The 13,702-nt window shown below is 40.5% G+C and overlaps 1 protein-coding gene and 2 pseudogenes across 2 annotated transcripts in view; all 3 read right to left on the reverse strand.

Annotated features, from left to right (window-relative positions):
- Nucleotides 1-10,335, reverse strand: part of POLB (DNA polymerase beta) — a 29,024-nt gene extending 18,689 nt beyond the window's left edge. The window contains exons 1-5 of one of the 2 annotated variants that reach the window (XM_038559934.1): nt 10,106-10,335; nt 9,707-9,764; nt 6,498-6,564; nt 1,093-1,167; nt 408-466 (exon numbers count right to left, since the gene is read on the reverse strand). In XM_038559934.1, coding sequence (XP_038415862.1) covers nt 408-466; nt 1,093-1,167; nt 6,498-6,564; nt 9,707-9,764; nt 10,106-10,166 — 320 coding nt within the window. In that variant the 5' untranslated portion in view covers nt 10,167-10,335. The remainder of the gene's footprint in view (nt 1-407; nt 467-1,092; nt 1,168-6,497; nt 6,565-9,706; nt 9,765-10,105) is intronic. The other variant, XM_038559933.1, reaches the window with a different exon arrangement.
- Nucleotides 1,496-3,171, reverse strand: LOC102157015 (annotated as a pseudogene).
- A 2,129-nt stretch (nt 10,336-12,464) lies between the features above and the next one.
- Nucleotides 12,465-12,972, reverse strand: LOC106559845 (annotated as a pseudogene).
- Nucleotides 12,973-13,702: the final 730 nt, after the last annotated feature.

The following is a 13,702-nucleotide window of genomic DNA, read 5'->3' on the forward strand; positions in this document are numbered from 1 at the left end:
GCTTGTTCCAAATTTATAAGGTACTATGTTAGCTGCTATGGAAAAAAACTTTAAATGCTTAAGATAAGTATTGTGCTCAGAGAGGCAAAAGAGGCATAATCTGGAAGGAGTGATAAGATATACATATATCAAGTGTTAGCGGAGTTTAGAAGAAGATTATTTCTGGCTAGAGAATCAAACTGGTTCTATGAAGAAGGTAACATTTGCCTTGGATGGGCTTTTAAAGTAGAAGTATCACCTGAAGAACCACTCAGACATGTAAGATATGGAAGAGTGAGCCATAATGTCCAAGATACAGAGATGAAAAGGTACAGGTTTTGAAGGAGAAAACAAAATGTACTTATTTTGGCTCACATAAAAAATAAAACCAACCCTAGTACTGTGTCTGCTTAAAAAATATTTCTTACCCAATGCCACTAACTCGAGTCAGAAAATTGATAGATGAACTCGTGTCATCCTGCCGAATCTTTAAGAAAAAAAAAAAAAGTCTAATGATGTAGGAATGCTTTGAGGATCTTACTGGAAATATACTAGTCTCCTAACAGACCTGAAAAGCCATTTACATTTGCCTGGAAAAACCTGGGTGGTTATAGATAAGTAACAAAGCAGATGAAGATGTTTCATCTCTAACTTATCCAATACTTTAAAAAGGCTTATTTAAATAAATAAATAAGCAAACAAACAAATAAATAAATAAATAGGCTTATTCATAAAAGACCGTAAGTAGTATAATTACTACCAGGGTGAAATAAAACTATAAAAATGCTTCTGAGAATTTAAGAACAGAAGTTCTAAAATATAACAATCTTTTATCAAAGTGTATAATCTACCTTCTGAATGATGCTGAATATAAGGAGCTAATTCTATCACATATGTTAACAGTCTCCAAAATGCCACATAAAATATGTGAATATTTTACAGGAACAATATTCAAATTTTAAAAATAGAACACTGAAAGCCATAAACTCCACTTTTCTTTTCCTTCTTAGTTTCACTAGGTAAATGACATCAGTTACCCTGCAATGATGCTTCATGATAGTTGCTATAAAGGCAGACACTATAATCAAATAATCAAACAAGTTAGAATTTTACCTTTTCCAGTTTACGTAATTTTCCAGTTGCTAAAAATTCATCAATCTTTTCAGCAATTTTTGTTCCTACTCCAGGCTAATAGAAAATTAAAAAAAAATCATGTAAATATAATGCTTACCAAATCACTCAAAGCTAAAGTAAAAAATAGGAAATGAAAAAAAAATGATCATAATGACTAGTTTTAAAACAAAGGACATAGAAAATTGAGCTGTGGTGAAAATTTATATTCTCCCAACAAAATCCTTATGTGATTGACAAAAGAGAAGCTCTAAATAAAACAATTCTATTTTTTTTAATAGAAAACCTAGATTTATTTGTTAAACTATTACAAAGGCAAAACAATTATCATTGAAGTACTATGAGGTGAGGACTTCATCCCAATCACGTTTTATGGAAACTGGCCTAAGAGGTTAGAAATTAAAGACTATAACCTAAGAGGTTATAACAAAACAGACTGGTGAAACATGGTAAAAGAAGTAAAAGCTAGTCAGAAGCATCCATATTAGTGGTATTTCATGTGGCTAGGATATTTCCCAAGAGGCTCTCTAAAGACGCCTAAATGAATTAATTGGATCCCAAATTAGTAGAAAGACCCTAATACCTGTGAAGAACAAGCAGTGGCCGATTTCTCTGAGATCTCTTTGTCCTTCTTTTTAAGGGGTAAGGGAATCCTTAGGCTCTAAAGGATATATCTTAGATTCAGCCTCCCTCCTTCCCATCCAGTCTACCTATGTCTTCAAGCACCTGCGCATTCTTACCACGTAGGCCTGCCAAGTTACAGAGGATGCATATAGTGAAAGCAGGAACTATAGGCCTACTCAGAGGGTACCTGGTACCTATACACAAAAGTTTTGGGTAGATGATAACTACAAATACCCTCTTGGTTAAGTTAATTCACCTTTGTTAATAAAGGTCATAGTTTCTTCTGCTGGTGACAACTTTTTGACTCAGTATATAGGGTCTCAAAAAAAGAACTGGTTCAGGTAAATTTTGGAGAAGGAAAAAGACTTTCATCAACACCCACTCCACAGTAGAAGAGGCACCAAATTCTTTAGTTCTTTCCTAGTTATGAGCAGAATCCCATAGCAGCATAAATCACCTTCAGTGATCAACATCTGCATCCTCAAACTGTCCAGCAACTGTTGGTGTAGTGTTTACCTCCATCCCATCTTCATAATCTCTGACTGAATCTTCTGTCCGGACTCCAGCCATGTTATATTGGCTGCTCACAGACTGAGAAAGCATTCCTTCTAATCTCTCCAAGGTGGCTTGGCCTTCTGCTATTAAATGGGATAATCCTTCTTCATAGGTATAAAATGTAGGGAGGTCTCCCTGCCCTTGTTCGTGTGCTTCCACATCATATTCTTCTCCATCGTAATCATCTGAATCTTCATCCTCAGGATCAGGATGCAAAGCCTGGCATTCACACATTGCCATGAACATTGCCTCCAATGCTGATTTATCACTAGACACAAATCTAAATTCAGCAATAGGTTCAACATCATCATCACTGTCTTCTTCTTCAGCAACAGATTCTTTTGATTCTTCTCCAAATTTACCATTCACCATAATATACAAATGCTCTCGTGGATAGGCATTTAGGTCCCTGGACACTGCATGCAAGCTAATGGTGGGGTATTACAGTGAGAATCTTAATCCAGAGCCATCTAACCAAGACAGGCGGCTCTCAGTGATGTAGAGCATGCTGGTGCCGAGGGCCCTTGCGGTTCAGCACAGCCTGGGTTTCTGGCTGCTGCTGCCGAAGCCCCTTGGCTGAGCCAGGTGGTGGAAAACTTTTGAGGAAGCTCATTGCAGCAGGGAGCGGAGACACAGCTAACAAAACAATTCTAAATGACTTACTTTTTTAAAACTAATTTTTATTGTAGAAAAGTTAGAATAGTCGCATAATGAAAAAATATATAAATCACTTGTTAATTTCATCACCCTGACAATGAAAATAAACTGTAATCTTATCACCTAATATCTGATAGACTTTTCTGCTTATATACATAAGCAGAATTATATGTGCATGTACATATATACGTATATATGTATACACATATTTTTCTTACAAAAACAGAATCACTCTGCTTTGTACTTTAACTTAAAAACTTATCATGAACAAATTTCCTATCAATATATGAATACAACTTCAATATACTTAATAGCTGCATGGTAAGTCATTGTATGACTTTTTCATAATTTATTTAACAAATACCCTACAGGTGACATTTGGATAGTTTACGAATTCTGAGATAACAATGTCATGAACTTTAGAGCAGAGGTCCTTACGCTTTTGCATCATCATCACCTTGGGGACATGTTAAAACACAGAATGCCAAGTCGCAACCTAAAGTTTCTGACTTAACAGGTTGTCTGTCTTTTTTCTTTTTTTCTTTTTTTTTTTTTTTTAAGTAAACTCTACACGCAACATGGAGCTTGAACTCACGACCCTGAAACCAAGAGTAGCATGCTCAACTGACTGAGTTAGCCAGGTGCCTCAAAAGGTTACATTTCTAACAAGTTCAGGTGCTGCTGCTGCTGGTCGAGGTACTGCAATTTGAGAACCACTGCTCTAGAACTGCACAAACATGATAGTCACCAGCCACATGTGACATTATAAGTTTACATTATTAAAATTTTAAAAATTCAATTCCTTAGGGCAGCCCAGGTGGCTCAGCGGTTTAGCGCTGCCTTCAGCCCAGGATGTGATCCTGGAGACCGGGGATGGTGTCCCACGTCGGGCTCTCTGCATGGAGCCTGCTTCTCCCTCTGCCTGTGTCTCTGCCTCTCTCTCTGTCTCTCTCATGAATAAATAAATAAATAATTAAAAAAAAATTTCAATTCCTTGGTCACATTAGCCACACTTTAAGAGCTCACCAGCCAAATGTAGCTCATGGTTACTGTAATGAACAGTACTGCTCTAGAATATAAGTCCTATGAGAGCAAAGATCCTGTTTCCTCTCCTTTACCTTGAGCATGTGGATAAATACCTGGCCTATAGGTGCTCAAAATTATGAACTAATGAATCCTTGTATACATATATCTATCTCTACCGGTTTCCTCAAGATAAATTCCTCAAAGTGGAATTGCTGGGACAAAGGATATATATTTTGCCAACATTCTGCCAAATCATCCTTCAGAAAAGCTGGAAATCACCAAGATTTCCATCATTAGTAACTGAATGTCTTTTTCTACATCTCTATCCATACTGTATACTATATTTGATAGTTTGATAGCACCATACAGCATCTTGTTTTAATTTGCAACTCTGTTTATTAGTGAGCTGATCTTTTTCATGTTTTTGATCCTTTTTATTTTCACTTTTCCCCTTTAAATAAGGGCTTTTATAGAGTAGTTACAGGTCCACAGCAAAACTGATCACAAAGTAGAGTTCCCATAGGCCCCCAGCCCCCCATACATGCACAGCCTCCTCAATCATCAACATCCCCCACCACAGTGCTACATTTGTCATAGCTGATAAACATACACTGAAGTATCATCATCAAAGTTTACATTCCGGTTCATTCTTGGCAGTGTTGGTCCTTTTTAGTTAAATGTTCAAATGCATCAACATCTGTGCCAGTCATTTCCTACTGTCTCTTGGCCCTAAGTTCACCCTTCTATATTCTTGATTTATTTAATGATTAAGTGTTCCAAGACTACTGAATGCATATTCAAGTTCTGAAAATAGCAATTACCCAATAGAAGGGAACAAGATATAGGAAATAAACTAGAAAACGGAAACTGCTCAGGTTTCTTATTTCCTAGGTCAGAAGATTCATCCTGACCTAAAGTAATTTAGGCCCTGGCTACTTTCTATACCTAACGTTAAAGATTAAGAGGCAAACACTCACTCTGGAAACATCAGATTTCTAGAATTTTTGAGAAGCACTCATATGTGCCGAACAGTAGGTCTGTGATTTTTAATACAATATTGGAAAGGAATAATGATGAGATTGTCATATTAAGTCCAGTCTCATGCAAAAGGAATTTTGCATTTTTGTGTTCTTTTTACGGATATACCATAAGCTCAGATTTGGGATAAAGTGTATCAGAGCTTGTCTAAAATTTAAATCTAATAAATGAGTAGGCTACATACAGTTAACATAGAAAAAGAAATTCTTTTTTTTTTTTTAAGATTTTATTTATTTATTCATAGAGACAGAGAGAGAGAGAGAGGCAGAGAAAGAAGCAGGCATCATACAGAGCCTGATGTGGGACTCGATCCAGGGTCTCCAGGATCACGCTCTGGGCTGCAGGTGGCGCTAAACCACTGTGCCACCGGGTCTGCCCGAAAAAGAAATTCAATAGTGATATAAGGCAAACAGAATGGAAGCAGAAGTACCTCCTGAAGTTAATAATGCGGGAGTTCACCAACAGAAAAACTCAGAATCAAAATCCAATGTATTTATAACTTTCTTGGCTAGCCTATTTGGGGAGGATATACTGACACTGAGAATTGTTTATAGCACAAAGAATTTAAAACCTGTACACCAAGGCATGGTCAGTATTGAGTAATAAATTCAAGATGAAGATGTAAAACATGATTAATACAGAAAATCTGTCAATCATAAAATGTACAAGATTTATGGTAATTTTGTGACCCTGAAGGTGAAAATAATAGGACAGTTATGGTTCATACTCTGAAGGCTCTCATGAGAAAATTAAAGACAATCAAATGTTGCTACCTAAATTCTAGAGTGCTTTTGTCAACAGAAGAAGGTGAACTGTGAGGACCTAGACTAATCAGAAGCCATGTCAGTTTGACATCTTTAACAAAAGACAAATAAGATTCAGTCCTCAAGTTTGAGGAACTTAGAATCTTTTAGTGAGATTTAGATGAAAGAGAACAATCTACCAATAGGTAGACTTTCCTAGGATATTCATAGCAATATAATTGTATTAATGTAAAGTTACTAAGACATGACCCTCTAGGAACTATGACACATACTGTGACACAGCATACAGGGCTTTAAGGAAAATACAGAGAAGAGGGCTAAAGGAAATAGTACACAAAGGGGCTTAATTATGTGATTAGTAGGTAAGATTTCCTTGGGAACACTAACTCATTAACTCACATAAGTTCCTATACCTGGGGATCAGACAAAGATAGCTGGGATCAAAACAAGCCAATACCATTCTGTCACTATACTGTTCTTGAGAGCTGACACTCAAGCTGAAATTTAATGTAAGTACATATATATATAGGGCAGGGTATAGAAAAAATTTAATTACATATATATAAAGCAAAATTTCAATCCACACTCCCCAGTAAAAACAGGAGCAGTAAAATCTGCCAGTGTGGATGAAGGCAGCTTCAAAGAGGCAAATTTAGTTTTCTGGGAATCCACCAAATTTATACATGTGTGAACTCTTCAATTCAGCTTGCTCACTAAACTTACCAATTTTTTAGCTTCTGCTCCACTCTTTATTTTGTGTGGGTACTTTGCTATCACAGATGCTGCTTTTCTGAGAAGAAAAAAAAAAGAAATTCAGTTAGAAATCCAGTGAAGTCTTAATTTTTCTTAAATTAGAATACACACACAAATATGCAGCTTCAACTTTTATGACAGTAACTAATTTTCCACATTTGTGTCAAACTTAAAATAACTCGAGTAAGCTGACAGACCACCTGCATAATTTTCAGAAGTATCTTGAAAATCCTCCCATTTGAGGATAATTTTACCTATATATTTATAATTACGGAGATTCATCACACCAGTAGCTTTTCCTTTTAGGGATTAAGCTAGTTTTTAGAAGTTGTTCGTAACTCTCATAAAAAATGTGCCACCTAGTGGTATTTGGAATACTAGATACCAAAGTGGCTTATGGATGGCTATGGGGTTTTTGTTGTTGTTGTTGTTTTTAATATTTTATTTATTCATGAGACACACACACAGAGAGGCAGAGACATAGGCAGACTCCCTTCAGGGAGCCTGATGCAAAACTCAATCCCAGCACCCTGGAATCAAAGGCAGACAGACGTTCAACCACTGAGCCACCCAGGGGTCCCTTGCTATGGGCTTTTTTAAAAAAAAAGATTTATTTATTTTAGAGAGGGGAGAGAGAATGATAATAAGAATGAAAATGAGAGAAAGAGAGCATGCATGTGTGGGGGAGGGGCAGGGAAGGAGAGGGAGGGGGAGAGGGAGAGGGGACAGGGGAGTGGCAGAGATGGAGAGAGGGGGAGGGAGAGAATCCCAAACCGACTCCACTCCAAGCACAGAGCCTTACACAGGGTTTGATCCCAATACCCTCAACAGAAACCAAGAGTCGGACACTCAGACTGCGTCACCCAGGCGACCCTGGATGGCTATTTTTACTTATTTTTTAAAAGATTGATTGATTGATTGATTCATGAGAGACACAGAGGGGCAGAGATACAGGCAGAGGGAGAAGCAGGCTCTCCATAGGGAGCCTAACGTGGGACTCGATCCCGGGAGTGGTGCCCCTAGATGGCTAGTTTTAAATTCAGAGCTTAAAACTACAACTGCATTCCCCTATGTCCTTATACATATTTTCTTTTTCTTCATTGCTCATTTCAGTTCCACATAAAGCACTGGCCTATGATTCTTGCCCATCTCCACGCACATTCAGCTCAATAATCTGGTGACACACTGGACACACCCTGGAGTATTTGATGGTCTCTGGTGTATAATTTCAATGCTAAATGCAGTTTAGCAGAGAGGCTGATAAAAGCAGAGTACATCTAAGTCTAAAGCATAAGTATTGGGTAGTCTTTGCTGCCTTGGTTTTTCATATCATTCTCGTACATATAAGCTTTTAGATTTGGATTTGAACTTCTCTATTACTGAGGATGAGTCTGGAAAAGTAGGTTGAGGGCAGTTTACTGAGGGAATTGTTTCAGTAAAGAAAAGCAGTTCCAGACAACTTGGCATTATGGGGCCTGAAAGGAAGAATTAAAGCATGAAAGGCTTTTTGTATGCCACCACAATGCATTTGAGCTTTATCAAGGTAAAGAGGAAATATTTAATTATCTGATATGGAAGAATGACAGGATCAGATAACTATTTTCAAAGGAATACTTTGGCCACAATCAAGAGAAATGTTTCATCAGGGTAGGGAAGTGCGTGCAGGCATCACCTGCTTTTCCAGACTTACTTCCCACTCAGGCCATACTCCATAAACAAAGTGAATTACTGACGTCTGGGAAAATGTTATACTCCTTCAGGTCTCAGTGCCTTGGCACATTTTGTTTCCTTTCTCTAGACTGTTCTTCCTTTCACTTATCCCCTGACAGGCTCCTTAAAAACTAAACACCTCCTCTCTGAAGCCTGCTGTGACTTACACAGAATATAATGTTGTGGGACTCCTGGTGGCTCAGTGGTTGAGTATCTGCCTTTGGCTCAGGGAATCATCCTGGAGTCATCCCGGATCCAGTCCCACATCAGGCTCCTGCATGGAGCCTGCTTCTCCCTCTGCCTGTGTCTCTGCCTCTCTCTCTGTGTCTTTCATGAATAGACAGAAAAAATATTTTTTTTAAAAGAATATAATGTTGAATATGTCTCTGATTTTTAAATCACCAAGTGATGATAGTACAATTACTTTAAACAGGAAGTTAAGAGGGATAAGGAAAGGAGCATAATCCGTTTTTAATTATGTTGAATGGGAAGGGAAGTATTGAGCTGAACTCAACTTTGAAAGGATGAAGATAAAGGTAACAGAAACCTAAGAATCTGGAGAAAAGCCCAATGAGATACAGATTTGGAGCCAATTGACATAACCAGTATCCAAAGCCAAGAATGGTAAGATTGCCAAGGAAATTATAAAAGTGCGAAAAAAAGACTAAGGGCAGACCTCCAGGAACTACTGTCATTGAAAGGAAGATATAAGAGGTGAAAGAACAGACAGGAGTGCCATCCCAGAATTCAAGGGTAAGACTTAAATGGAATGAGCTAATGGTGAATGCCAATGAGAGCCCAATAAGGTGGGATGCAGGTGAGAGCACCTTCAGAGAAATGGTGGGATGGAAATTATACCACAATGAGATAATGAATGATGAGGACTGAGGAAGTCAAGGCAAGAAACACAGATTATTCAAGAAGTTTAACTGTAAAGTGGAGAGGAGAGACAGCACCTACCTAAAGGGTAAAGGGAAGACAAGACTGCTTTGTTTTTGCTTTTAAGAGCTGAGGGACTTGGACATGTTTGTAGGCTGAGGGGCACAAATAACTGGATGTGGGATTATCGGCTGCCATAAAGGCTCTGGTGAGATGGACAAGGATGAGAGCCAAGGATCAGCCAAACACTAACCAGAATAACATTTCACAGCACAGACCTAATCCACTGTCTTTCATTATGGCTTAAAATCAAACTCCATTTTCATCAATTCATATTTGATGACGGGAAAAATACATTATCAGCTACACCTGTTTTCAATTAGAATTGGGAACTCGTCAGAAACGATCCTTACAGAGTTCTGCCCAAGTTACCCCAGAACGATCGCAGTTAGGTACCACCACAGAGCCAATACCCTCAGTTCTTGCTTTATTCGCCTCTCATATGGTCCAAATATCTACTGGCCCCTCGGCCCTGTTAACTGCCACACATCCCAGGACGCACGCTACCAGAGAAAGCTGCACGGGCCCACCTGTAAGCATTGTACTTGTGGATTGCCTGGTTCACGTTCTTCTCAAAGTTTGCGAGTTCTGCAAAGGCAACAAGAGGCTCGGGTGAATAAGAACCACGAGTAAACAAACGAGAACTGAGCTTTCCAGAGGGGGTGTAATAGCGTCTTAAGGGGGAGTGACACCCCCCCCCCCCTTGTACGCGGGCCAGGTCAACCACAGCCCCAGCGGTGACACGGGGGTCCCCAGCAGGACTGACATTCAGCCACCAGCAATGGGCGGCGGAGGAAGATCCGCACGGAAGACGACCCGCTGCAAGGGGCTGGCCCCATCCACAGGGCTGTGGGGACCGCAGAGAAGCAAGGGAAGGCTACGAGACCAGAAGAAAGAAGAAAGCCAGCAGCGCCCGGCCCGGTGCTAACCTGTGAGCATGTCGGTGATTCCCCCGTTGAGCGTCTCCTGCGGTGCCTTCCGTTTGCTCATGGTGGCCTGCACCCGAGGACCGCAGAGTGCTCAGAGTCGGGGCTGGCCCCCTCTCCCAGCTTCAGGGAGAGGCCGGGACTTGGAGAGAGGGGCAGGACCAATTCAGCCCCGGCACAACCAGCGAGACCCACTGAACAATGGCCGCCTCTGACAGGAGGCGCGGCGCACGGCGCGCGTCATGGCGTCACGCGCCGGGGGCGTGTCGAGAAGGGGCGGGGCTCGGGGCGGGGCTCGGGGCGGGGCTCGGGGCGGGGCTCGGGGCGGGGCTCGGGGCGGGGCTCGAGCGCGGTGCCGGAGAGCTAGGCTGGGATGGCTGGACCGAAGCTCGTGTTTGCTAACTGCGTTCCTGGAAGAAGACCTGCATTCCTAGAAGACATTATGTCTCTATTCCCAGTACACTTCTCTCCCCAGAAGGGGAAAAGAAGGCATCGACTTTGTAAAGTCAAAACGTCAGGTGGTGGGTGGGAGATAGCATACCAAAGACTCCTCTTGTGCATGTATCATATGTGCACAGAAATAGTTATTGAATGCATGACTTATTATACGTGGTAAGAAACGAACATCTGCATCATATTTACTGTCCACATTTTCTGTAAGAATGTAGTGCCAGTGAACAGTGCAGTGGAGTTTCCTATCTCGGGTGCAGGCAGGAGCCTGGAACGAAATATGCCAATTACAGGAAAGCCTCCTATACTAACATATTTAGTGGATATGCCAATCAATGTCAAAGGTATTTCATTTTTTTATTCCCCTGCCTTTTGCAGTGGGGGCTAAAGAGGGGGGCGGGGGAACAGTGGAAGAGGAAAAGTGCTTAACCTACATAATAATAAACAATGAAACTGTCGTTAAAGCATGATGACCTGGGTGCCTGGCTGGCTCAGTCCCCGACTGTGAGCGTGCCACTCTTGAGCTGGGGGTTGTAAGTTTAAGCCTCATGTTGGATGTAGAGATTACTTGTACTATAAATACAATTTATAGGAGCACCTGGTTTGAGCATCTGCCATTGGCTCCAGCGGTGATCCCAGGGTCCTGGAATGAGTCCCTGCCGCGAGCCTACTTCTCCCTCTGCCTATGTCTCTGCCTCTGTCTCTCATGAATAAATAAATAAAATCTTTTAAAAATAATAAAATTTAGGGACCCCTGGGTGGCTCAGCGGTTGAGCGCCTGCCTTCAGCCCAGGGCATGATCCTGGAGTCCCGGGATGGAGCCCACATCAGGCTCCCGGCATGGAGTCTGCTTCTCCCTCTGCCTATGTCTCTCTCTCTCTCTCTCTCTCATGAATAAATAAATAAAATCTTTTTTAAAATAATAATAATAATAAAATTGATAAAATGGAAATGTGACATCAGCAATGTTTTATTTTACAAGTGTGTCTCCTGGGTTCATACTGAACTGCCAATTCCAGGCAATCGCTTTGTATGGAAATAAAACTAAAAGCTTATTGCAAAATAATACACGACTATTGTAGAAATATTTGAAAAGTGTACAAATGGGGGCAGCTGGCTGGCTCAGTTGATTTAGCATCTGCCTTTGGCTCAGGTCATGATCCCAGGATCCTGGGATGGAGCCTGCTTCTCCCTCTGCCTCTGCCCTCTGCTCATGCTGTCTCTCAAATAAATAAGTAAAATATTTGAAAAATATATAAATGGAGAAAAAATAAATAATTATCTCACCATCCAGCTCAACCATGATTAATTTTTTTGCGATGTACTTCTAGTCTTGTAATCCAGTTCTTTAAAAATTATCATTATTTTTCAACAATGAGGGATCCCTGGGTGGCGCAGCGGTTTAGCGCCTGCCTTTGGCCCAGGGCGCGATCCTGGAGACCCAGGATCGAATCCCACGTCGGGCTCCCGGTGCATGGAGCCTGCTTCTCCCTCTGCCTATGTCTCTGCCTCTCTCTCTCTCTCTCTCTCTCTGTGACTATCATAAATAAATAAAAGTTAAAAAAAATTCTTTTTCAACAATGGAATAATGCTTTAGATACAAGCGATTTCTTTGATTAACAAGGTTGCGGTTGGTTGTTTTTTCATAACATCATTGTATATCTTAAGTTATGCTTATTGGATATTTGTGTTTCTTCCTTTGTGAATTTTCTGTGTATCTTTTGTTCATTTTTCTCTTAGGGATAGTTGTCTGCTTTAATTTGTTAGCTCTTTTATATATAAATACTAATCCTTTATGTATATTGTATGTTTTTTGCAAATATTTGTATTTCTCCAACTTGTACTTTGCCTATTTATTTACTTTTTTATTTGGTTGTCAAATCATCCTTTTTTGAAATATTTTCCTTTGTAGTTAACTAGCTAGACATTCCATCGCACTACTGTTGATGTCATCTGTGATGTCCTGAGGGTGGCAGCCTCAACATTGTAGCCCACAGCTGGGCAGTCGCAAGACATCTTTAAAGGTTCTAGAGAATTCTCTGGCTAAAGATCACTGAAGCATCTGTCGGGCAATATTGGCAATCTCAGCAAAAGTGACATTTCCACTGTGCTTAATGTTTTTCTGCTTCTTTCTGTTTCTTGGTGGTTCCTTAAGGGCTTTGATAATCAGGACAGAGGCAGAGGGTAACAGTTCAATCTGGGCCTGTCTATTCTGAATGGTCAGTTTCACTGTAATCTGCAAACCCTCCCAATCACTGGTTGCCTTGGTGATGTCATCACTTTTTTTTTGGAGACAGACCCAGGGGGCTGATCTTCAGGGCCAGGGCAGACTTGGCACCAGCCTCACTGCTGGTGCATCTCAGGTACACGACTTTGATCTCGTTGGGGTTGAACTTAGGCGGCATGGAGGAGGCGGCTGGTGTTGGTGTCGGATGAACAGAAGACAGTTACACCTTTGCCCTCTTTGAGTCAAAAGCTGAAAAGGTACCTTGCCTTTTTAACACAGATACTTAATGCCTTAATTCCCATCTTTGTTTAGATATATGAATTGTCTTAGTATTTTTCCCAGTTCAGCTTTTTTCCTACTCAATCTTTATTCCAGGCCATATTCATATTATTTTGTTCGGAAGAATGATCATCCCTCATTAAATTAAGAAAGTTTTTATTCAGAAGCGCATGAATGGCTCAGGTAGTTGAGCATTGACTCTTAATTTTGATTCAGATTGTGATCTTGGGATTGTGGGGTGGGTTCCAACCCCGAAGTCAAGCTCTGCCCTGGGTGAGTGAGGAGCCTGCCTGGGGACACTCTCTGCCCCTCCCCTGCTCATGCTCTCTCTAAAAAAAAAAGAAAAGAAAAGAAAAGTAAAGTAAAAAGTTTTTATTCACCTTTGAAAAATGAAAGTTACAACTTTAGGGAACTCTGGGATTGTTTTTTATATAAGTATTGTGTTCTATATGAGTATTATGCCATTTTTATAGGAGTATAAAATACTCATTGTATGTGGGTAGTATATATGAGGATTATACTTTTTAAAAATCAGTGCCGGGCAGCCCAGGTGGCTCAGTGGTTTAGCGCCACCTTCAGCCCAGGGTGTGATGATTCTGGAGACCCAGGATGAAGTCCCACGTCAGGCTCCCAGCATGGAGCCT

This window comes from Canis lupus, chromosome 16 (genome assembly GCF_011100685.1).
Source record: "Canis lupus familiaris isolate Mischka breed German Shepherd chromosome 16, alternate assembly UU_Cfam_GSD_1.0, whole genome shotgun sequence".
Taxonomy (NCBI): domain Eukaryota; kingdom Metazoa; phylum Chordata; class Mammalia; order Carnivora; family Canidae; genus Canis; species Canis lupus.